This window comes from Accipiter gentilis, chromosome 4 (genome assembly GCF_929443795.1).
Source record: "Accipiter gentilis chromosome 4, bAccGen1.1, whole genome shotgun sequence".
Taxonomy (NCBI): Eukaryota; Metazoa; Chordata; class Aves; order Accipitriformes; family Accipitridae; genus Astur; species Astur gentilis.
In genome coordinates, this window is record NC_064883.1 from 13,586,141 (window position 1) to 13,610,582 (window position 24,442).

The 24,442-nt window shown below is 50.3% G+C and overlaps 2 protein-coding genes across 5 annotated transcripts; both read left to right on the top strand.

Moving 5' to 3' along the window:
• The first annotated feature begins 3,847 nt into the window (after positions 1–3,847).
• On the top strand, positions 3,848–4,420 carry FERD3L (Fer3 like bHLH transcription factor). Its single transcript, XM_049798597.1, has one exon. It carries the CDS (start codon positions 3,848–3,850, stop codon positions 4,418–4,420), a length of 573 nt encoding a protein of 190 aa, XP_049654554.1.
• Positions 4,421–20,917: 16,497 nt separating this feature from the next.
• TWIST1 (twist family bHLH transcription factor 1) lies at positions 20,918–24,187 on the top strand. Of its 4 annotated transcripts, XM_049798374.1 has the most exons (5): positions 20,918–21,062; positions 21,181–21,294; positions 21,492–21,566; positions 22,070–22,684; positions 23,462–24,187. In XM_049798374.1, the coding sequence occupies exon 4, from the start codon at positions 22,072–22,074 to the stop codon at positions 22,639–22,641; it is 570 nt and encodes a 189-aa protein (XP_049654331.1). In that variant the 5' UTR covers positions 20,918–21,062; positions 21,181–21,294; positions 21,492–21,566; positions 22,070–22,071; the 3' UTR covers positions 22,642–22,684; positions 23,462–24,187. The 4 variants fall into 4 exon arrangements, with proteins under 4 accessions (XP_049654331.1, XP_049654329.1, XP_049654330.1 ...); XM_049798372.1 differs by having other exon boundaries at positions 21,181–21,566; positions 21,711–22,684; XM_049798373.1 differs by having other exon boundaries at positions 21,181–21,566.
• Positions 24,188–24,442: the final 255 nt, after the last annotated feature.

A 24,442-nucleotide genomic window follows, 5' to 3' on the forward strand; every position in this document is an offset into this window, starting at 1 on the left:
CATGTCCATACACTTAATCTATCTGCAGCATACCAAAGTCTTTCCCAGCTGTTTCAACCAGCAAGGCACTGCTTGCTCTGGTTTACATTAGCTTTGACTTTGTCTTCAGGACTCTCCTCCTTTCTGGTTTCATTGCAAGCCACTCGAAACAGTACCGACCAATTCATTTGAAACTTTTTATTTAGTCTCCTTCAGCTTCACAACTGACTCAGACATAAACTCCTTGAACATAAACTCTATCACAGTCCAATGTTCCCTGCCTATATAATCTCATAATGCATCGAGACATTAAATCTATAACATCTCAATCGGTAATGCTAAGTCATCAGAATGGCTGCCTTTGCCTGTGTGATAATATGGAAAATTATCAGCACAGGGACTCAGTACACAAGGTTAAAAGGGGAGTAAAACTTTTTCCATAGAAGTACGCTGAATTAAGATGCACGTTGCCCTTGTTCCTGTTAGTACAAAGGATATTGGATTTGTTATATAGGGAGGCTTGTTAAGAGACATTGATTTTCAAAATTGGTAACAACCATGACATAATCAGAGTATGGGCAGAAAAGGTTATATATGCTTTTCTGTTAGGGCTAATAGATCAGAAAAGCTGTTGTGGTTTGGGTTTTAAAGCCAAACCCTACATGAACATCAAGAATCATATCATAGGTATTTCTGGAAAAAAAAAAAAAAAAAAAAAATGGAAATAGCTGCAGACTGGCTCGGAGGTGTAGCCATCAGTGCTCAGTAAGCATCTTGTGAGCAAATTTTTTTATGGTAAACAAGTGAAATGAAAAGGTAGGATAAGAGGTGGGTAAAGGAAGGTAAACAATTATAGAACAAACTGTATTCTTAGTTAAAACAAATCTAGAACACCCCTTTGAGCACCTAATCTGGTCTGAGAAGATTTCAGAGTATAAAGCAGCCTCTCATGAGAGTTCGTTCCACTTCCCCTATATCGTTTCATTGTCTATGCACTGAAAACCTGTCCCCTGCAGCACTGGATATTCATTATGCACTTCCTCACCTCCACACTTTCCCCGATGTGATAAAAACCACCAAATATGAAAAAAATATTCAAAAACATACCTCAAATCACAGTTCATAATGAGCTCAATGACCCCCCCCCCAAAAAAATAAACAAAAACAAACAAACAAAACCCACCCACACACCCACACACACACACACAAAAAAAAAATAAAACAAGAAACAAAGCAGCAATTAAATCAGTTTGACAGGAGGATTCATCTTGGCTACAAGTCTTCATCTGCTGCTAGGACCTCCCAGTCCTGGCTTAGTGCTGGCTTTAGTGCTTCCTTTAAGGATTCAGTGAGAGGCACACCCTGCATTAATCTGTTATGTTTCATGGTATATCGCTTTGTGGTGCAATACTGCCTCAACAACCTTCTCCCTTTACGTTCTTGCAATATAAAACGCTTCTGGTTCCGGTTGTCTTTGTAGTTTGTGTCCTGCAAAAAATCTGAAACTAGAGATGTGAAGAGACCGTGGTGAAGGGCTGCTTTATCCTCTTCTAAACGCTGGTTTCCCACACGACGGTAAATTCGGGTGAAGATTGGCGCAGAGTTGACGCCTTCACATTTCTCCATTCATTTCTTTCTTTATCTGAAGTATTTGTATTTCCCCGATAATTTTGCACCCTGTCGTGACACATCTTTGCTGGCATTTGTCCGTAATTTATACCTCCACGTCTTTAAACGAAATACTTGCCACCTCACCTAGAAAGAGCTCAAATAAGTTACATTCCTTTGCGGATCGATCATAAATATTTGCCTGCTCTTTCGCCCGCCGAGCGTTTTTATGTAACACTTAACACTTAGAGCTCTGCGACTTGCTGTGACTTTTGGATGCTCCCTAGTCAACGCTTGTCCCCACAGATGTTTCACAGCTCCTCTTTGCCTCCTGAGCTCGTTCACCAGGTGTTTTAATGACCGACATTTGTCATAAATACGCCCGTCTCTGAGCCGCCTTCTCCCTGTTCGCTGAGAAACCTCTTTAGCGCTAGTACGAACAAAACCATCCTCCCGGCAACTTGCTCTTTATTTAGCCTTAGGCGTGCCATGGAATCCTTAAGGCCGCCACCGCGCCGCCCAGCACCTGCCGCAGCAGCGGCCGTGGTGGTGGTGGTGGTGGTGGTGGTGGTGGGGCCGGGGAGAGGTCGGCTCTCGGCCCGGAGGAAGGCTGGGAGGGAAGGGTCCCCCTTCTGCAGGGCCGCCGGGTACCCGCAGCGCCGCCGCGGCCGCCGGGGCCGGCTGCGCCCCGCTCCGGAGCTGTCCAACGTAGCTCCGCTGCCGCTCACCTTCCGCGCCGCTCCGCGCCCTGCCCGCCCCCCGGCCCTGGCAGCCCTCGGAGCCCCCTCCCCCCCCCCCCCCCCCCCCCCCGCCCCGGGCCGGGGGAGCTGGGAGGGGCAGCGTGCTTCCCGCGGCATCTTTCCCAGGAAAGTGGGACGCGTGGTTCGCTCACTGTGTTGTAAACGACGGCAGATCCCGGTCCGCGGCGGGGAAGGTTTGCGGTCCCCTAGGCAAAACAGGAAGGATTTTGGCGGAGCGGGACACCCGCCTCCTTTGATCTGATGGGCTTTGAAATCGCCTTAGAAATTAGAGACTAATTAGCCCCAAAGCGAGAGTGGCGACAACGCATGACAAAGGCGCAGATTAGGCTTTAAGAAGGCAGCGCAAGAGCAACGGCCAGCCGCTCCGAAGCGAGCTGCCCGCACAAATCGTGTGCCAAAGAAAATCGATCCGGTTCGGCCCGGGTGTGTCTAACGCTGCCCGGGATTGCCAGGGCCAGGCTGTTCGTTTGGAGGTGACGGTCTATGGGGTGGGAGGGTGAAGACACAGCCCCTAACCTCTTCCAGCCTCCCAAGACAAAAGCAAAACAAGCCCCAACGTCCGTCCCCAAGGAAACCTTGATCAAAGAAAGGTATTCAGCGGTGTCGGGTGTACGGGTGTGTTTATATGCGTTTCACGGTATTTTGCGCTACGCGTCCAGCGTTATCAGTGCGTGCAGTCCGGTCGATTCCCGTGTGCGGCGCCGGTGACCGGGACGGCTCTACCAAAGGTGTTAAGAGCAACCGCTGCCCCGGCTGGGACCGGCTTATCCTCGTCTCATGGGCGGGAGGCAGGAGTTTCAAAGCGAGCGCTTTTGAGATTGCCTGAACCGAAATGAGCTTCGCGAAGCAGCCTTTTACTGGAAAGATGTTTGAACTCTAGTTGAAGGGGATTTAGGGGGAATGGAGAGACGATTCCAACAGTTACTACTGGGAATGCAATATCGGGTCCCCTGCAAAGCTTACTTAGGCTAATGGAGGTCCTGTCATTCAGCTCCCATTGCGCTGGGATACAGGGTAAACATTCCCCGGTGACCCTCTGCGTGCAGGTCCCCTCTTCAGGACATCATTAAAAGCATACACGCACTTGCCTGACATCAATTGTCAGGCTGGCTCGCAGGGTTCAGAGATCCCGACAGAAAGCAGGAAAACAAGCCCAGCGGACGCCCGGCTCTGCGGCCGCGGGCTTTAAAGAGGCTGAAAATCGTTTGGTTGCGGGTGTGTAAGGAGAGACAAAAGTGCTCAGCAGGTAAGAGCGGCGGGTTTTGCCAAGAAGGAACTGTCCTTGATCGCTGTGACAGGATTGACTCGCTGGGGACTCCTCTCTCGGGAGCATCCACGCGTCCCCGAGGGGGCTGCCTGTCTCCTCTCATCAGCGTCACGGCGAGAAGTTTTACAGCCGCTCTTTCTAGTCCTGCTAATCCTGTTATCCGGGGGGTTATAAATATTAACGCCGCTGGGGCTGGGGATGGGGGACCAGATTAAGCCCCCTCTGGAGTAAGATGTCAGCCAGCCTCTTCCCAGCCCACCGGCGCCCGGGGCTGCTGGCCGAGCTGCGCGGCAGAGCCCCGCAAGCGCCCTGCCCAGAGCGGCTGCTGGGCGCCTCGGTGCTGGATTTCGTGGCCGACCTCTCCCTGGGCGCCCCCCAGGGCCCCCCCGGGGCCGGGCCGGGCCTGGGGCTCCGCGAGGTCACCTCCGGGCCTCCCGTCGGGGACGGAGCCCTGTCGCTGCGGGAGGGCATGGCCCGGGGGCTGCCCCTGGCTGCCCTGGGAGACGGAGGTGCCGAAGACGAGGAAGAGGAGGAGGAGGACGAGGAGGCGATGCGCGGCGCTTCCCTCCTGGACAGGCCCAGGAGAAAGCGCGTTATCACCTACGCCCAGCGCCAGGCTGCCAACGTACGGGAGAGGAAGAGGATGTTCAACCTCAACGAGGCGTTTGATCAGCTGAGGAAGAAGGTGCCCACCTTCGCCTACGAGAAGAGGCTCTCCCGGATAGAGACCCTGCGCCTGGCCATAGTGTACATCTCCTTCATGACCGAGCTCCTGGACGGCTGCGGCAGGCGGGAGGCGAGCTAGGGAGCGCCGGGGCCCGGCGGGAGGGGGCTGGGGGCTGGGGGCTGGGGGCCGGGCACCACCCACGGCCCCGGGCAGGTGGCCCGGGGCGCCTCCTGCCTCGGGTCCGGAGCCGCGGCTCCTGCCTCGGCTGCTCCCACGGCGGCCGGGACCGCGTGGGCGTGGGATGCGAAACGAGGAGGGTTCGGGGAAGCGTGCGTGCGTTCGCTGCGGGCGGGGGGAGGAGTGGGCCGGAGGAGGGGTGGGGAGGCCCAGTACGTGTAGATTTGCTAATCTACATGAGTTTGGGAAGGGGAAGGGGAAAACCGAAGGGCTGAGGCCCGCCGGCTTGTGCCGCGCCGCCTGCTTGCTTCGCAGCTCTTGCCAGCTGTCGCTGCCGAGGAAGGCTCGGCCGGGGCAGCAGAGCCGCTCCGCCCTGCGGAATGGGCTTCCCGCGGATTCCGTCGCCTGCCCAGCCGCCTGCCAGGGACTAGGAAAATCTCGGCGTGTGCGTTTTAACCCAGCGCTTTCTGCTTTCTTAAAAAATAAACAACAACTCCCTCTTCTTTGAAATCCAGCCTGCCAAGTCCATGCCGTTGTGTCACAGGGCCAGTGAAGCGGCGCATCTGGACGCGACCGTTTGTTGTCACCGTTCTCTTCCCGGGACCAGCTCTGTCCTGGCGTGTGGGCCGCCAGCGCCGTCGCTCGCACCGAGCAGGAGCTGGCGGAGGAGGGCCCGGCGCTCCCCGGCCCGGCCCGGCCCGGCCCGGCGCGGCGGGGTCGAGCCGGCCTCCCCCGCCCCGGCGAGGCAAGGCTGGGAAGCCGCCTGCGCCCTCCCGAGAGAGAAAACTTGTGAGCCTGTGGGCTTTGATTTCGGGGACGTCACGGAAAAAAAGCCCTTTTCCCCCTCGCCGGAGTTTGGGGGGGGGGGGGGGGGGGGGGTCCGCCCCTCCTGTAGGTTTCATTGCTGCCAGGAGAGAAAATAAATAAATAAATAAATAAATTCTGAAAAGCCCGAGCGGGAGGGAAGAGGGAAGCCCGGGCCGGCCGTAGCCTGGGGACGGGGACGGGGACCGGGTCCGCCGCAGGGATCGTTCTTTTAGCGTTACCTACCAGCGCCTCGCAGCCCCTCGTCAAGAGGGGCGAGAGCCGGGGAGAGCGGCGGCGGAGGGGGAGGCCGGGGCCGGGCTGGGAGTGGGGCAGGGGGCGCGGGGGTCTCCCTTAGAAGCTTCTTCGGCCCTTCCTGACGGGTCTTTGGGCTCCCGCTCCCCCGCCCCGCCCCGGCTCTCCCTGCCGCTGGCACCTTCCCCCGCCGCCGCCCGGGAAAGACGTGGGCTTCTGCCCGTGGTTGCCGCAGACGGGCGGCAGCCGGCCTGGCCTGCCGGGGGCCCGGCCTGCCGGGGGCCCAGCCCGGGCTGCCGTCACCTCGGGGGCAAAGGTCCCGTCCAGGGCGGTGGTTCTGCAGGAGCGGGCAGGACAGCTTTCGTCTCCACCGTATAAAATTGCCGTGATGCTAGTGAAATCAAGATTCACCCCGGATTCAGGCTAGTATGGCCGCGAACCAAATCCCACCCTGATACCTCTTCGATTTCTTCTCTCCTGTTGTGTCAGCTCCTGTGGTGATTCTTCTTCGTTTTCTCATTCCGTTCACTTTAATATTATCACAAGCGATCTAATAATGTCCCGTATCAATACTCGAATACTCTCTCTCTTTTCACTTGTTTCCTCGGTTTCTTTTTCCACTTGTTTTTGTTGACCTCCCTGACTCCACACATTGCATCTGCTCTCCAGTTGTCAGAATGTTTTCTTTCCAAGAGGCAGTTGGATAGTTAATGCAGCTGGATCCTCTCTAGAAACTGGGGTGTTTCACCTCTTCAGATGGTTTGTGTTGATTTTTTTTTTTTTTTTTTTGCTAAAAATAAAATGAGAAAAGGAACTAAGAATGAACAATGTTCCAAAAGCAACAACTGTTCACATGACCCAGATGCATTTTGTTGTTACCACTGTCTCAAGCAAAACGATGAAGACAAATTCTTTAAGGACAATGAAATATTCAATTCAATATTCACTTGTTAGCACTATTGCTTTATGATCTCTGTACAACTGTGCTTCCTAACGCATGCTTATGTATCTTTTCATATTTTTTCTTGCTCATGTCACTGGATAAAATTAGAACTCAAAGCACACAGAGTCTTAAGTTAAGAGATTCATAATGTAAACACGTCTGTAACAGATAATTCAGAAATTATTGGGTTTCTCTTCTCGGTTTAATAACAAAACATTGGAATTTGCTCAAGATCCAAGGTTTTTTCCATACTTGTGTTAAAGACTAGACAAAAGCAGAAAGAAAATCTTACATTTTATTTTTAAATACAAATCAAAATCTGGATCTTGCATTATGGATCCTAATTTTTAACGGATCACCGGAAATTTTGCAGCAGCAATACAGAACGGTAGTAACATTCTTATATGAGCCACTGATTCTAAAAATAGCATTAGAAATTAAAAATGCAGTTACGGTATAAGACAACGAACATAATACGCAAACAGCACCGATAAAGTATCCAGATGCAGTTTGTGTTTCGTCAGACTTTGGAGGAGTGTCTCAGCCACACATTGATTTATAGATGAGCCTGATGAAGAGGACTTTAATTTTTTATGTTTCATGCTTTTCCAAAACTGGCAAAGATTTACCAGAACGGTATCTAGATGCAATTTTTTCTTAGACACCTGTGTTAAAACTAAAGCATGCCCTTATGCCCATGAAGAGCTCAGTGACACAGCAAGATACCACACTGACCCATCACTTGGCCCATGTGGATGTGTTGAAGTCCTGGAAGCTCAGTCTGCTAAGAATACAGACACATCACGGTAACATTGCAGACAAGCTTCTTGCTGGCGTGCAATCCCATCCCCCTGCAATAACAAGGCTGTGGGGTCCCTTCTCCCCTCACCCTCGTCTCACTCCAAGAGAGCTGCATCCTAGTCTGTGGAGTCACAGTGCAATAAAACAGCATATCAGGCCCGGGAAGCCAGCGAAACCCTGGCCCTGATGAAGTGAGTGCAAAAATGCTCCTAACTTCAGGAAGGCTAGGATTTCACCCACTGCAGGGAAAGGCTCTTTCCCCTGCTCAGAAACCCTGCTGCCACCAAGGCTGAGGCCAACTGCTGTCCTTGGTCTCCCCCAAGCACCATGCCATTATCACCGCATTAAGAACAAAAACTGACAGTGTCAGTTTCTGCTGGGAAGAGATAATAAGGGGGTTTTTAAAGCCTTAGAGCTGTTTGATCATAACCCATTTTTAGATCCTGGTCTGAGGCGGGTTTGTTTATATTCTTTTTGCCCACTGAAGGCTGCCTTTTGGTAGAAAGTTGACTTCCCTTGAAGCTATCACGTTACAATTAGTATTCAGACATGTAAACCAAAAAATAAGTCTAAATGAAATCATATTTCAGAGACATTTGCTAGTTTTCTAAGAGACGTATAAATAATCAAATGATTTTGCAACCTAGTCAGACTGATCTTGTTTTACAGCTGCTCAACCTGAAAGCAGGTTTAAGCAAATTAGGGCTGGAAACAAGAACAAAATATTATGATAGCACGGCAAACTCCTGCATCCACATTCTGACCAGCTACTATGGCCACATGATTGGTGTTTATTATCGCATTTGTCAGCATTTCCATTATAAACAGTCTAGTGTGGAGGGTTTATAACTCAGCTATAAAAATTCCCTCCAGGATGAAACTTGATAAGTGAAGTCTTAGTCCAACAACACTTTTTTTTCTCTCTTACAAACTTTAAAATAAATTCATTTTTGAAGTCGTGGGGGTACTAAGCAAAACCAATGGAAAAGAGGTTTTGATTTATTTTTGTTCTCCTTCAGATCAGTGGTGCTTCTCAAAGAGATTTTCTATGTATCCCTTTTGGTCCTTTCAATGAACTTGGACCTTCGGGGGTTTTTTTTAATTAAATTTTTTTTTAAATTAAAAATAGCCGAAATACTGAGGCTTTTCCTACTACTTGTACAACAGAACAGTTACAAGGGCAGCTAGGTATGCTAGTTATAGTCTTTTTGTAGTACAGTAAAAATTGTTGTCTTTTCTAAAAAGTTGCTAAGTATAATCAGTTCAGATTATTTTCTCTTAAACTTTACTTCAAAAAGCATGCTTGTTTCAGGTATTGAAATGAACATTCATCACAGAATTGTATCCAGAATAAAAGAATTGCCTGAACAAAAATATTTAACTGCAATCGCCTTAAAAATTTAGCTTTTTAAAAACTGCAGCTCAGGTATTATTTTAAAATTTGCCTGTATTTTATCCAGATTTTACTTTTTCCTGTCTCTATCCTAGTTTCAGGGGTAACCTTTGGTCTGGGTGGCACTAAATTTTACACCCCTGAAATTTTTCACAACCGCCACTCTGCTGATCGCCAGCCACAGTCCAGTTCAGTGGTCCTTACACACCTGAAATTCCTATTCCTTCGAAGAAGTCAAAGTAGGGGACCAATCCTGTAATCTTTACTTTTGTATTGTCAATTTTCACACAAATGTATACTTGTAAGGCCTGTAATCTATTCAAATTGTTGTGTGCATTATATTATCTTAGTGTGCCTTATACTGCTCACAAAGGCTTCAGTGCTGTAACTGTGACTCGGACCATCTCCTCCACTCAAGGATTTTGAATGGTTCTTGCACAGAGCTATTGCAGGACAGGCTTCACTATGGTCGCACGGAGCTTTATTTCAAACCAAAGTAATCAGGCACCCTGACATGCTAGGCCTGTTTATGCTTTTGTCATACCTCTGCCATAATTTCAAAAAGAGAAAGAGCCTCCTGTTGGTTTAATTGTTTCTCTTTAGCTCCGACAGCAGAAGAAAGATTGTCCATGTTACTTCCAGTTCCGTCTTGTCTTGCTCCAAGCCTTACAGGGGTTCAAGGGAAGGTAGCGCATTTTATGATTTTCTACACAACAAAGAGGAAATCCGTGCATGGAGGGTCTTCACCATAAATAAAGGAACAGAAGTTAATTCACACGTTTATACTTCTTTTTTTTTCTAGCATTGTTTACTTACTGTACAGTCTTTAACTTTGTTAATGAATTCTGACCTTTGAAACCTGCAGTTATCAGAGGAAAGAGCGGTGACTATAGCACAAGAGATACAGGAATAAATATACCACAGCAAATACCATCACTGCTTGAACATTTCAGGTTCATGAGGGATAGATGATGCCTCTGATCCAGCTGAAAGGCAGCTTAACAAAGACTTTCAAAACAACCAGTGATTCAGGGTCATTCACTTTTTGTGTGGCCAAGATGAGATATCATATAAAGATCCTGACTTTTTGGAGGTCACTGCAGGTAAAAGTTGTGACCTGAAGCCATAGCCATTATTTTGGTCCTTGGTGGTGAAATGAAGTTGTGCAGCTGCACTTGCCGTTTTCAGCTGTGAGGAGTGATTACAGTGCCTTTACTGCTCATACCCAGTATTGCTGGAAAACTGTATTGTGTTTTACAGTGCCCTGGGATTCCTACGCAAGCTCTTTGGTACTCGGCAGGGCTGCCTCTCTGTGGAAATTTGGTTGCAGAAAAGGGCACTGGGCCTTGCCCCCAGAGCCCTGCAGCGGGAAGGGGCCATGCTGTCTCCACCGGGTGTTTCTGGGTAAAATGCCAGCTGCAAAAAAACACCCACCCTAATAAATACGACGAGAGATTAGAAAGATAAAGAAAAGTTTCAATACACAGACAATACACAGAAACTTTTGCAAGTTTAAGGGAAGACCCAACAACGCTCCGACCCTAACGCTGGTGGCTCTTTGAATTTGCCTTTTACCCCTCCACTGCTCTGCTTCTCTTTCTCCTGGCAAACAGAGGGCCCTTGCAATACAAAGAATGTCTCCTTTAAAACACATTTGTGTGAAAAATGAACGCAAAACCCGGTAGAGCTAGATCCAGCCACAGCACATCAGATTTCATGTTGCAACAGTGTGCTATATTTTCTATTAAAGCTGGCGCCAGTGATCACATTCTGCCATTCAGTCCACTCTGTGTGGTTGTACATTTTCTTAATGAGGATCTGAAATCAGGCCCCTTCACTTAACTGACAGTCTGCCAGAATTATGCCATCTTTCCAAATGCAGAGATCATATGATCCATCTGTTGTCTGCAGCCATGCAGGGGAAACATTTTCCAAAGAGAAATGTGGGTTGGCCCCAAAAGTATGTAATTATCCAAATGCTGAAGTGTTTCAGATGTTTCAAGGTGCTCTTGGACCTGATCTTGGCCATCTAAGCTCCTATGAAGTCTTTTAGAATAATGTACATAACTAAGCCATTGAGTTGGCAGGAAATTTTTGGAGTACAGGAATAATTTCAAAATTATTCTTAAATAACTTTGAGTTGAATCAGAGATTTAGGACTCAGCAATATCATCTGGGACATTTGGGAGTGCTTACACTTTTAAGTAGTTCACATTTTTGTTGTTAATATTATCACATATAAAAAAAAAAGTAAAGAGAATTAAGTGAATATGCAGAAAGGTGTTTTAATCTATCTTTAATCATATTTTAATGATACGCCAGAACACTGCAGTAACTCTTCAGCACCCTTGACTCTCATAACTCTGCAAACTACCAGATGCAAGAGATGTTGTAGGATGACAAATAATAGTCACAGAGAAAAAAAAAAAAAAAAAAAGAGAGAAAAAGAAAAAGAAACAGGGAAAAGATGATTGAGAGACTGTGAAATGAAGGGCTATCTCGGATCTTTCCCTGCCTTACTTGAAGAAGTGTGGAATTCATTTCATATTACATCTGAGCCAGTTTAAATTTTCTTTGCAGATATCTTGCATGTTGCCAAATATGATTAAACTGATAGTTTAGGTCCTCATCAAGTGCCACCTCCTTGACATATAGAACCCAAATTTTAATCATGAGCAAATGGAGCTTTCACCGAAGTACGATAACTGTGCTTGAACTACTAAACCAAGCCTTGGTAAGATGGAGTTCAAGTCCTATTGCTGAAAACACCTTTAGCAGCCCCAAGGTATTCAATTTGGAGACATGCATATGTCCATTACTTTATTCTGTCAACCATATGTGGGTTGACAACAGTATAAGTCAATTCTCAGTTATATGTTCCACATATCCAGGAACTGAATGATTACAGTATCCCCTCTCGGATCACAGCTGCCATACCTAAGACTGAACCACATTATACTGAGGAAGTTCTGTGATGTTAATAGCGTGGGGTTTGCCCTTGGAGAGAAATGAGTTCTACCAAAACTATGATGAGAACATATGGTACTTGTCATATTTAAAATATACAAGCATATTTCCTGAAAAAAAAACCAACCCAGAGATTTCTCATATTCTCTTTGAGAGCAGTAAAAGCATGAATCTTCAGTGTCCCATTGGCCAAATCCTTTGAATGATCCAGTGCATAAGCCAAGTCTTTGACTCGAGAGGGTTTTGGAGTATAAGGTCAGTGGTTTTTGCCTCCAAGCTGAAAAGGCACATTAGGTAGCCGAGAATGGCACAGAAAGTGAAAAGTTCTAATGACACCTTCTTCAACCCTGCTTCCCCTCCCAAAACACAGTTCTCCTGAAGCTATGGGTCATTAGCATTATTTATTGGGAAGGTTTCTGAATCCCTTCCACACCAGAGAAACACCCGATATCACCCCAAAGATGTAGTGTCACCTCAGAGATGCGAAGAGAAGGCTTTATGACCGAAGTCTTTTCTTTTGCTGAAAACATTCAATGACACATTTTCAAATGACAGGAAGTCTACATGGAGACTGGTAATGTTTGCCTTCCAGCGGCATGGTGGAAGTGCTGGCAGCGCTGTGGAGGTTTCCTAGTCAGTGCAAATCTAGGGAAAACACAAGCTATGTTTGCTGTGGTTTGTTTCCACTCTATGTATAATGCTTCAACTACCTGTATGGCACTGCTGTCCTACACCTGCATCTGTATTGCATCTGTATTGCAAATGGGGTGAAGTTATCTGCATCAGTTGTGGTGCCACAGCTATTATTGGGGAGCCACTAATCCATTGCCTTCAGTTTTGGTGCGCCCTTGCAGTAGCACCTACTCCAGTGTGTGTGGATTTCAGATACCATGTTCAAATGCTCTTGAGCAAAGTTTAATGCCAACTTTTTGTCATGTAGTATTTTGCTAACCTCTGTGACATAAGGAGCAGTGGAAATCCTTTTTTTGCCTCAATGAACAGTTTGGGAGGGGGATGTGTGAAGAAATACAATGGCTCCCATAACCACAAGGAATGAAAAAGCATCTTCTATCTCTTTATAGCAGTATAGCTTGCTTCAGATCTACACTAGGTCTGTGAGAATGTGAAGGGCTGTTTCTTGTAGTGATAGCTGAGTGTCTGTATCACCTTTTTCCCTCCTGTCTATAGCCTTTGGGTTGGCCCCTTACCCTTGATGTGAGCAATTATGAAGTACTCCTATTATACATCTGATTTAGCATTAAGAACTTAATTTCCCAACAGTGCGTCTAATCTTTAAACATGGTTATTTTTCTTCTTTTTTTGGATGAAATATACTACCCACAGTGAATTCTGTGCGGAAATGGTAAGACTTAGACAGTTAACCTGCCAACTACACTAACAAATCAGATAGTTTGACATCTAGACCAGACTATTAGTTTCTGCAATGAACTGACAACATGAAACCACAGATGGAAGGATTTGGTGTTGCAAAATTTTACCTGCCAAATTGGAGGCTATGTTGTCCTCTCAGAAGAGACAGCCTATTCTGGGATGCGTCTTCGAGAAAGAGAATGTGGCAGCTGTTTCGCTTTGTACAGCAACATGACACAGTGTTATAGGAAAGAAAATACAGAAAATTATCTTGGTTGATTGAAATTAAGCCAAATGACAGTGTGCCATACCGCAGCCACTCAATTACATACGCTGAATGTAGATAAAGTTGTAGTTACCCGTAATGGAATCTGGCCAGAAGACAACATCATGAGTCTTTCCAAGACACTAAAGGATTTCCACCGACCAAAAGTTTAACATGTTGGCAGATAATAGCTAGGTTGAAGGCCATTTGGGGATAACCAAAATAGATCATAAATGTCACTGTAGATAGCACATGGCTGTAAGCCATTGCAATATAATTGATCAAACTTCTATCTCTTTGAAAGGAATGATGACCATTTTACTGTCAAATAATCCCCATTCAGCAAAAATTCCTGCAGACATACGTCATTCAAATTACCCAAACCTCTGATACAATGACTATGAGGAAACAGTGCAGTAAACTCTGTGAGGCTGTAGTTTGTGTTTATGTTGCCTTCTTTTTTAGTAAAAGGTATGCTCTTACATACATTGTATTGTTGTAGAGGAAAGGATTACCCACTGAAGGTGTAAACTTCACTGTTTTGTAATAAAGCCCATGCTATAATCCACCGCACATCCTCTGCCTTTAAATTAATTGCAACATCTGCTGTCACCAAGAGCTGCATTAGCCCTATTGCAAAGTGTGTAACAGCAAAGAATAACATTAGATCAAACATTAGAAAATTTCATAAACTGCTTGAATATGAATTGAGACATAAACCTGAACATATTCTAGAGTAAGGAGAGTATTTTGGAATGAAGTCTCTGCTCTGACTTTGAAAATCTGGACCATATCTTATTGCTTAGGGTCCAGCCCATATACATACCACTGAGCTCAAGTCATCTTTGCACTTATTAGGTCAACAACAACATTTCTACTGTGCCGCAAAATATGGATGTTTTGAAGACTGAAAACAAATTACAACCTTCATGCAAAGAATTATTTTTTAATCATGGAATATTCCACAAATTCAGCTAAATATTAAGGAGCAATTACTGACCCTTTACTCCAAAGGCAGCCTCTCTGAAATATTTCTTTTTATTCAACAGTACTCTCAGACTGGACCTGTTTTCATTTTTATTTTATTTAAAATTTAATTGACCCATTTTAGGGCTTGATCCAAAGCCCACTGAAACAGTCCCCTTGACGTCAAAAGATTTTGGACCAAGTCCTTAACGAATGCAAGCACAAATGTTCTAAAGGGAGAAACGAATATTTCTCTGCTTCTGAGATGAACTATGCTGCAAGGTCAGATAGTAGATTTTGGCATGAGAATATGTTTGATATAGATCCTTCTCAAGGCAGAAGCAGAAGCAGTATGGTATTTTACAATACAGCGTAGATACAAATACAGATGCTTGTCTGGAGGTCAGAGTTCATAGACATTCACATACATGAACAGTGAATGTGTGTTAATTTACTTTCACATATTAATAAACTATTGCCTTTTCTGGAAAATTTCCTCTGGAGTTTGGTAAACAAAATTTGTGCTCTAGATCAGCTTCACAGCGTGACCTTTGGTCAGAAATTAAAACCAGGGTGTGGACCTACGGACAGATCAATCCCTAGTGAGCAAGGTGCCCTGACTAATCACCATCCTATATTCTAGAGGCAGGCAAATTAGATTGGGGCTGCAAAATGAGCGGAAATGGTGTACAGTAGATCTTTAGGCATCATAGCTGATAGCCCATAGCACAAAATAATTATAACCTCCCCACTTAGGAAGAAATACATAAACCTTAATTCCACTCTGACTGCCTTTTCTGAAAGGAAATACAACCTGGCAGAGATGGAAATAAACCCCTGCTCCCTCAAAAGATCTTCTAGCTCTAAGTAGGTGTCCTTAGAAGTAAGGTAACTGTGGAAAGAATGAGATGGGTGTTCATTTCTGTGAACCATTCCCCTCCAGGCTCCCCTCCTCTGCATGGCTAGTCAGCCCCTGTGTGGTCTCCAGGCAGGAGGAGGAGGAGGTGGATGGGTTCCAACTTGCAGACCTGGCATTCAATCAGGCTACCAATCAAAAAAACATTTCCATTTGCCTAGGAGAGCATATGTGTATGTTAGGACGACCTTCCAGGCCCTTTCCCTCACACCAGGCTTTGCTGCCTGCCTCAGAGGTAAAGGAGAGCCTATTACCCTGTCTAATGAACTCCTATGGGACTCTTGTGAGTCATGGTTGTTTCTTACATGGCCCTTTTTTTCACCTTCATCCGTGAGATCCCAAGAGCAACTGTAAGTCTAAAGCAGACCACACTGAGTAGGAAGCACAGGGGGTTCTTCCCCAGGGTGCAGACATGGCTAACGGGGGAAAAGCCCACTTCCACGCTGAAATTCTGGCTCTAGGACTCTGACTCGTAATTGCATGAGCTGCAGGGAGAGTTTGAGTTCACCCCTAAGAAGAAGCCTTTCTGGAATGCTTTATCCATCATCTGTGCCCAAGGTGCTCCCTCCCCCACCTTGGAAGAAAAAGCAGAATTTGTGGCTAAAAAGGCCTGAAGTTTTATGGAGTTTCCATGGGCCAAGTGTACTGAAAGATTGAATATATAGATTTGAATAATGTGTGGGAGCAGGAAGAATACAAAAAAGATATATTTACATAGTTCAGGAAAGATGGAAGAGAGGGAAAAGCAAAAAAAAAAAAAAAAAAAATCAAAGGAGCTGAAATAGCAAATAAGCTCCATTATTAATATAAATAACTATTATCCCCTGGAGTGTAGATAAGCTTGTTTTACTAAGCAGTCTTTTCAGATTTAGACATGAAACCACATAAACAAGCCCCAGAGCCATAATTAGGGGCAGAGCTCCACCACAGCATTAGACACGTTGATCTCTTGCAATGGGAAGGACGGGTCTTCTCTGGGGTAGAGGAGAGGATACCACTCCAGCTTCCACCGAGGTACTCATGCTCTGCTTAGAAAGCCCCATCCGCTCCCGGGAATTATTTCTGGAGCTGAATAAAACACACATAAATAAAAGATTTCATATTAAAACCCGTGTTGCAACTCATTTCAGATCCTAATTTATCAGGACGCTTGTCTCCTCTGTGGGACGGCTTGTTCGGTAACGGGACATAGGTACTCCTTGGCCTTGTCCTGAGGCGAAAATTGGGAAGAAAGGGCGATGCAGAACAAAGCGAAGCCCCGTGCGGGGAGCGGCGCAGCGCTCCCTGCCGCCGGCGCAGCCCCGCCGGGCGGGGGCGTGGGGGGGGGGGGGGGGTCGGGGCGCCGGGCTGGCCGCGCACTGCAGAGGCTGGGAGCGCTGGAAGCAACGAGGCCTCGGGAAGTTAAAACACACACAAAAAAAAAAAAAAAAAAAAAAAAAAAAAAAAGCCACCGTCACATCCTCCTATGCCAGCAAGCCGTTAGGACTTTGAGACGAACGACCGCATCACAACGAGCTTAAAAAAAAAAAAAAAGAAAAGAAAAATCCCTGTAGTCGTTCTGACAATGAAGCCGATTCCTTGAAGGGTTCCCGTGTCATCCTCCTGTTTTGCGGAGCTTCCAAACGAAGCGAGTGGCAAAGCGCCGTGGGCTGGAAGCGCACCAGTGCGAAGCGTCCGTGCGTCCGCGGGGGACCCGTGTGCCGTCCCCCCGCCCTCCCCTCGCTGCCCCGGCGCGAGAAAAAGCCACCCGGGGCTCGCCGAGGCACGGCGGCTCCGGAGGAGCCTGTGCGAACAGAGCCGGGAGCGGGCGGGCAGCCTCTCACGCCCCTGCGACTCGGGCGAGCCGGCGCGAAGGGCCCCGGGCTGCCGCCGGAGCACGGCGGGTGCCTCTGCCCGCGGAGGGAGCGGCTCACCTGGGAGCCCTGCCCGCCGCCGCCGCCGCCGCCGCCGGCCGGAGCGGGGAGCGGCGGGGAATCGTGCCCTCCGGTGGCCGCCGGCCGCACAGCCCGGCGGCCGCGCTCCCCCGCGGCCCGAGCCCCGCCGGCGGGGCCCAGCGGCCCCGCGCCCGCTGCCGCCGGCCCAGGTAGCGAGGCCGCGTCGCCCGAGGTGCTCGGCAGCTCCTCCGCGCCCTTGGTTGTATGCGCCGCCGCCGTGAGTGGGAAGAAAGGAGGAGAAGGAAGCCGAAAAACGGGTCCCGCTCTCAGCCCCTTTACGTAGTCTTTCCGCCCGCTGGCGGTGGCTCTGCACAGGTTTGTGCCAGGGCAGGGCGAGGGTGCTCGGCTCGTTTCTGGTGTGCTTTGAACACGGAGCAAATCACAGCGTAAATGTCAGCGTGGAAAGCTGCTGGCTGCTCTCTTGTCCCTTTTGAAGGGATTGGGTCTTGACCAGGCTTTCACCCAGCATCTGTGGGAACTGAAATACCTGGCCATGGAAGTCAGCGGGGGAACTTCAGCTGATTTCAGCGGCCTTTGCAGCAGGTCTTAAAGGTCCAGCCTCTGCGGAAACACCGGACTGAAGGCTTCCCCACTGAAGATACTCGGGCAGCCTGTCTCCAAGCGTGCACGTGTGTAATAGGTACATTGCTGAATATCCCAAGAAACCCCCACCAGTGAGAGAGTTTGGTATTTTGCCACAGTGAACAGCCTTTGAGAGCTAAATTACAACGTGTGTGTGTACACGCCGTATGGGGAATACTGAACAGCCCATCGCAACCCAGTTGTAATTTGTGTGTATGCACATAACACATTGGTGGGCAACGTTGTAGTTGTAACCACCAGATCTTGCGTGCATTAGTTCTTAAACTACTGCACTGATTTACAAACAGGCGGACAGAATCAGACCTTTCATTCCTTCTCAAACAAAAATCAAAGAAAGAATCAAACTGTCGGCCTACTCGGTGCAAAATCTGCGGTGTTTCTGCCTGGCTGAGGCAGACCCTGCTTGTCCCAGCCCAAGAGTGTCTCAGCAGCTAATGGGTGCCTACACAAGGACCAGCACATAGCTGGGGGGATCCTTTCCAGCTGTGATCAGCCATGACCACAATGATCATCACAGCCTGACTTGTTCTGTCATTCTGCTAAGCTTATTACTCATTTCATCTTCCTAGGAGCTTGTCATTTATTTAACTCCATGGTCACACCCACACCTGTAATCTAGGTGGTTACTTCACCAGTGTTACGTGTTACTGCACAGATGACAAAATTCTGGAGTCCTCTATGTCCTGACAGTGCCCCGTGTGAGAGCTGATCCCACAGTATGCATTTTCCTGACCTGGAGCACAAGGAAGCCTGCAGGAACAAACCTGGAAACATCCCTAGAAAGGCCCTGGAGCTTCTTGCAGCTTTGCTTACCACCTCCAAAGAGCAAAGCAGGGTTGGGAGCCTGCCCAAGGAACCAGGGCAATTCTCATCCAAGTCATGTCTATGCATTAACAGAGAACAGGACATGGCATCCTTCATCCCATGCTCCAGAGTGGTCTGCAGGTCTGCCTTAGCGGCTTTTGAAGTTTCAAAACAGATGGTTTAACGCCATATGAATTACACAATGATTACTGGGGGGTTTTAGTGTGGAATACAAAGCCTCCACCTCCATCCCCACCAGAACTGTATATTTTCAAACAAACCAGAGTTAAATTGATTTTTTTGAACTCTGCACAGTCCCCTCTCCCCTTCCCTCCCAACACACAGAATTATGCACATTGCAAAAGATCAACTATACATGCGCGCACAGACTCACACGTAAACACACCAGTATGTTTTCCTCTCTCTCACAGACTCCCAGACATGACTCTGACACATCCACCCTCCTCCAGACACAGGTCCACACACCCCAGCACTAGGCAGGGTTGCTGCCCACCAGAAGGCCTGGGGGATCCAGGAGGGCTGCCCCAGCCAGCCCAGCGGCAAGACCCCGAGCCAGACAGCTCCCACCACAGCTCGCCTGGCCCCTGCACTCCTGCGGTGGGTCTTGACAGTAACAGCATGGGCTTAGTTTCCTTTGCTCCTGAGCACGTGATTTGTGAGTGGAAGACAAAGCAAAAACCAAATCAAAATGATGGGATTTTCTGTGGTGCCTGGGCTCATACAGCAGCGCACAGGTCCCAGGTAGCACCACGCATGTTCTGCTAACTACTGCTGGGTGCTTTTGCTGCAGTTTCCATGAAGAGTAACTGACCCTAAACCCAACCATCTACTGTGGTCAGCCCCTCTCCTCAGGGTCACCCCCTCCCTACATTTCTCTGTGTTTTCTGGTTATCCAAACCATGTAACACTCCCTCACCACCTGTCCTTGCCTCTCCCGCACACCCTCCTCTGCACATCCTCCTCCCTCCCCATGGCAAGCAAGTAATGTCCTGCATCCCACTCAAGTAATGTCCTGCATCCCACTCAAAGTTCAGCTGACACGGACAAGCCATGCCTCCTGCTGAAGCACCTCAGGACACCTTGTCCCTCCCTCCTCTCAGGCAGTGGATCGCTTCCATTGATTTTGCTGATGTGGGGCTCCACCACCCAGGCACAGCCACAGCATCCTGTTCCCAGCAAGGTAACCAGGTTTGGTTTTGCACTTTGATGTCTTTTCCATAAGAATGAGAGAGAGAGGGAAGAAGGAAGAAAGGACAGAAGGAAGGAAGGAAGGAAGACAGGCAAGCCCCCAGAGCTGCCTACAGATGCTCACCACCGCTCTTGCAAACCTTTGCTCTGTAATGACACTCCTCAACACCCCAGGGGAGCAGCGAGGCTCTGGGCACAGCCAAAATTATTGGCGAGAGGGAGGTGGTAGGAGAGCCAGCTCTTCTTATCCCGCTGCCAACACAGGGGAACCCCCGAAGCTCCCTGGACGAGCCGTGGTGTCAAGGTGAGCGGAGGGGCCTACGCGTCGCAGCACACACAGCAGGGACAAGGCAAAAGCCGGGGAAGCTGCGCTCGCTCACTGTGGGTCGGTGTGCCAGCGTGCCTTCCCTCGCCTCGTCACAGTCCCTCTTTCTTCCCCTGCTCCTGTTTCCGGCTGTCGCCCGAAAGAGAAGGTTTAGGGCAGACTGCTATTTGCTCGCATGGCGGGATGGAAGACCCGAGGAGGAAAGCTCACCCGGGGGGGCAGCGGAGGAGCGGCGGGGGAGCTCCGCCCGCGGCTGCTGCCCGACGGGCGCTGCGGCGGGGAGCTGGGCCGTCGGCCGGGCCGGGCCGGGCCGGCTGCCCCTCGGCGGCGGCTGCGCCGGGGTCCTGGCCCCTCGTAGCGCCCGGGACGGGAGGCCTCTGCCCGGAGGACACGGAGCCCCTAGGCAGAGGGGGAGAGACGGCTCTTTTCCCCGGAGCAGATGACGGGGCTCCTCCAGAAGCCTCGCCTTTTTCGCCCCTGGGATTTTTCGCTCCTCTGCTATTTCGGTCGCCCTCTCCGCCCTCCCGCCGCAAATACAGCCGGGGAGCCGCGGCGCTGCCCCGGCGCTGCCCGCCCTGCCCGGCGCCCGGCCGTGCCCCGTCTAAGCGGTCGCTGCCGGGCCGGCAACGGAGGCGTGCGGTCCCCTCTCAGGGAGCAGCAAAAGTGCATCGCCCCATTTATTAGTGGATGGCGATTGCTAGCTTTCCCTCCCAGGCGTTCCCCGTTTGAATCTGAGCTGTTGTTAAAAAGACACACCACCTGCTCTGTGCTGCCAGCGAGCGGGGAAGGAGGCACAAAGGCGGGGGATGGGGAGAAGTAGCTTTGGCTGCACACATAAAAGGGAATTTAAAATAAATAAGCTCGGTTCCCAGGAAGTGCCGGAGTCGGGCGCCTTCAGGGCGGGCGAACTGAAGTGAGCGGTCAGCAGGCACAGAGGGCGGGCGGAGAGGGTCCGCGCACCCTCCCGTCTCCCGGTATGCCAGGCTGGGTGGGGGCTGCGGGGGCGCGGATCCTCCCGGGTTTCCCTTAAGAAGAGCTCAAGGACGGGTGCGTATGTGCATAGCCAGCTCTTCGTTTCCCCGCTGCTTCCACCTCTGAAGATGGCTTTCTCCGAGCGCAGTCCTCCAGCCTGACAGGACACGGCTGTGCCGTCCCCCCTCCCCAGCCCAGAAACGTGCGGGTCCCTCGGAAAGCCAGCCCCCGGGGGTGCTCGGTGACGGGAGCGCGGTGCGTGCGAGAGCGGGACGGAATTAGGATGTGGCTGGATGCCGCCCCGCGGGTAATTTCCCCTTCCTCCCTTTCGCGGCAAGCCGTGCCCGCTGCGGCGGGGAAAGCCCGAGAGGTGCGGGCTGCCCCCCGGCTGCCCCGGGGGGCAGCCGCCCCTTAGCGCAGGCACGAAGCGGCCCGCTGTCCCCTCCGCAGCAGCGCAGGGGTGCACGGCCACCCTCCTAACCTCCCGCCCGGGCTCCCCCGCAGCACCCCAAAGCCGACTGCGAACCGGAGGAGCCTGAGGGAGAAACCGCGGAGAGGGAAGCTGAGAAAAGGGTTGGGGTAAGGATGTATGCGTGTGTGTGGAGGGGGGGAGGCCAGATCACTTGTGAATGGCTCGAAAAAAATAATTGGGGGAGGGCGTGGAGGGGGGGAAGCGGAAACTTTCCTATAAAACTCAGCAAAAGTCCCTCCTCTCCACGTCAGGCCAATGACACTGCTGCCCCCAAACTTTCCGCCAGCAGGAGCTATAAGAACCTCCAAGTCTTCAACTTTCTCCCAATCCCAGACACCTCGAAGGGGCTCCAAGGAGGGATCGGGAGGGATTTTTTTTTTGAGGTTGGCGTTTTGTTGTTTTTTTTGTTTTTTTTTTTTTTTCCTCTTGGATCCTGATGCCATCCCCCCTCCCCCCAAAGTGAGGTCCTCCCTCCCTCCCTCCCTCCTCCTCCTCCTTCTCCTCGCAGGCCAGCGAAGCAGCCGACCAAGGGGGAGCTGGCGGGTTAGGTGCCCCCCTCTTCTCCCTGCCCTCCCCCCCCTCCCGGCCCGCTTCTCGCGTCTCCCCCCAGAGATGATGCAGCAGGACGAGTCAAACTCGCCAGTCTCCCCCGCCGACGACAGCTTGAGCAACAGCGAAGAGGAGCCGGACCGGCAGCAGCTGCCCAACAACAAGAGAGGGGGGCGCAAGCGGCGCTCCAGCCGCCGCAGCGCCGGCGGCGCCGTCGGGGCCGCGGACGAGCCCTGCAGCCCGGCCCAAGGCAAGCGGGGCAAGAAGTGCGGGGCGGGCGGGGGCGGCGGGGGCGGCGGCAGCAGCAGCGGCGGCGGCAGCCCCCAGTCCTACGAGGAGCTGCAGACCCAGCGGGTCATGGCCAACGTGCGGGAGCGGCAGCGCACGCAGTCGCTGAACGAAGCCTTCGCCGCCCTGCGGAAGATCATCCCCACGCTGCCCTCGGACAAGCTGAGCAAGATCCAGACCCTCAAGCTGGCGGCCAGGTACATCGACTTCCTCTACCAGGTCTTACAGAGCGACGAGCTGGACTCCAAGATGGCAAGCTGCAGCTATGTGGCCCACGAGCGGCTCAGCTACGCCTTCTCGGTGTGGAGAATGGAGGGCGCTTGGTCCATGTCCGCATCCCACTAGCAGGCGGCGTCCCCCACCCGCATCCCCCCGGCAGGAGCCCTAGGTAAGGCAGGGACCCCGAAACCGGCGGGGAGAAGTGGGGGGGGTGAGGGGCCGCCGACCGCGCCGTGGGCCGGGCACGCGTGGCCGGGGGGGGGGGGGGGGTGGGGAGAGGGGCCCTCCCCGTCCGGCGGGGCCCTGCTTCCAGGGCCGGCCGGAGAGCAGGGCGGCTGGAGGTGCCCCCACACATCCCTCCCCCCCGCCCCGGCCCCCTGCCCCGGCGCGTCCCTCCTCCTGCGCGGCCCGAGGTGCGCCCCCGGCCCCGCGGGGCCCACGCGTGGCGGGGCGCTGCCGGCGGCCGGCGGGGGTGGGCTGCGGGCGGGGAGGCGGCGGCGGTGCGGGTGTGCCTCAGCCAGATGGGGCCGGCCTGAGATCACTTTTTCACCAAACGCCGCGGAGCCAGCGGGGCTGCTGGGATGGTTCCTGCTGCCGCTGCCGCTGCCGCTGCCGCTGCCGCTGCCGCTGCCGCTGCCGCTGCCGCTGCCGCTGCCGCTGCCGCTGCCGGTGCTAGTATTTTGAAGTGAATCCATGTCCGCCTGCGTGCTTCCCGATGAGCGTTTCCTACCGCCCCAGCAGCCCCCTTCCCTCGGCTCTGACACCGCTGGCTGCCGGGCTGGGGTGTCACACGGTCACCGCACCGTCTGCCCGGCAGAGGCACGCGTTTCTCCCTCCTCTGTTCGTGCCCGATGTGTGTATTTCCAGAGACAGAGAGGTGTAGGTAGATGCTACGTGTGTCTTTCATTTCAGTAACGAGTTTTCCGCCCTCTCTGGGTTTTTGCAGATGACATTGTTCCCACAGAAGGAGAAAATGGACAATCTAGAGACTCTGAAGTTGGATACGATTTTTTTGGTCTTGTCTAAAAAAAAATGTACCAAGGATTTCTTGGAAATTAGAAGAGCAATATCCAAATTCAAAGCAGGGCGTGGGGAGCACTTAAGGAAAGAGAAAGAGACAAGGGCTTTGGACAGTGACTACCCTTTGGGCGTCGGTACAATCCACACATCTCTGCATTCTGATAGAAGTCTGAATCGTTCGATTTTTTTTTTTTAATTTTGACGAAGAATGTTGGAATTTAACTTTTTTTTTTATTTGCCTTTTTTTTGCATGCATTCCCAAGAGGTCTTGCCTGTGAGCCACTGATGAAAGGAAATACATTATTGCATTATTGTGGACTTTCTTCATTCTTGAATGAAACCAACCAACCAACCAACCAAAAAATACCCCTGTAGAGATGAAAACCTTTTTTTTTTTTTTTCCTTTTTTTTTTTTTTTTTTTAGGGGGGAATAAGCTGGGCTCAAGCTGTTATATACCCGGTTCCTAACTTTTTTATTATTATTATTTTTCCTCTGAGAAAAAAATAAACATTTTATTTATTTATTGATGACCCATGTTAAAATGCAAATAGATCCGGTGTCTAAATGCATTCCTATTTTTATGATTGTTTTGTAAATATCATTGTATATTATTTTTCTGCAATAAATAAATATGAATGAAATTTTAATAACCTTAAAGTTTGGTCTCTCTGAGAACTCAGGGTTGGAACTGGAGATAAATACCTGCTTGTTGAGCTGTAAAGACACCCAAGAGAGAGGGGGCACTAGTATAAACAAACCAGGCGAAAAACGCAAATAAACTAGCTACTGACAGACACAGGCACGTTATTTATTGAGACAGCTTTATTATTCTGCGCTGCAGCTCTCTGCATTTGGGGGAGGAAGATATTCTCTCTGCTCTCTTTCTCTCCCTCTCCCCCTTCAGTC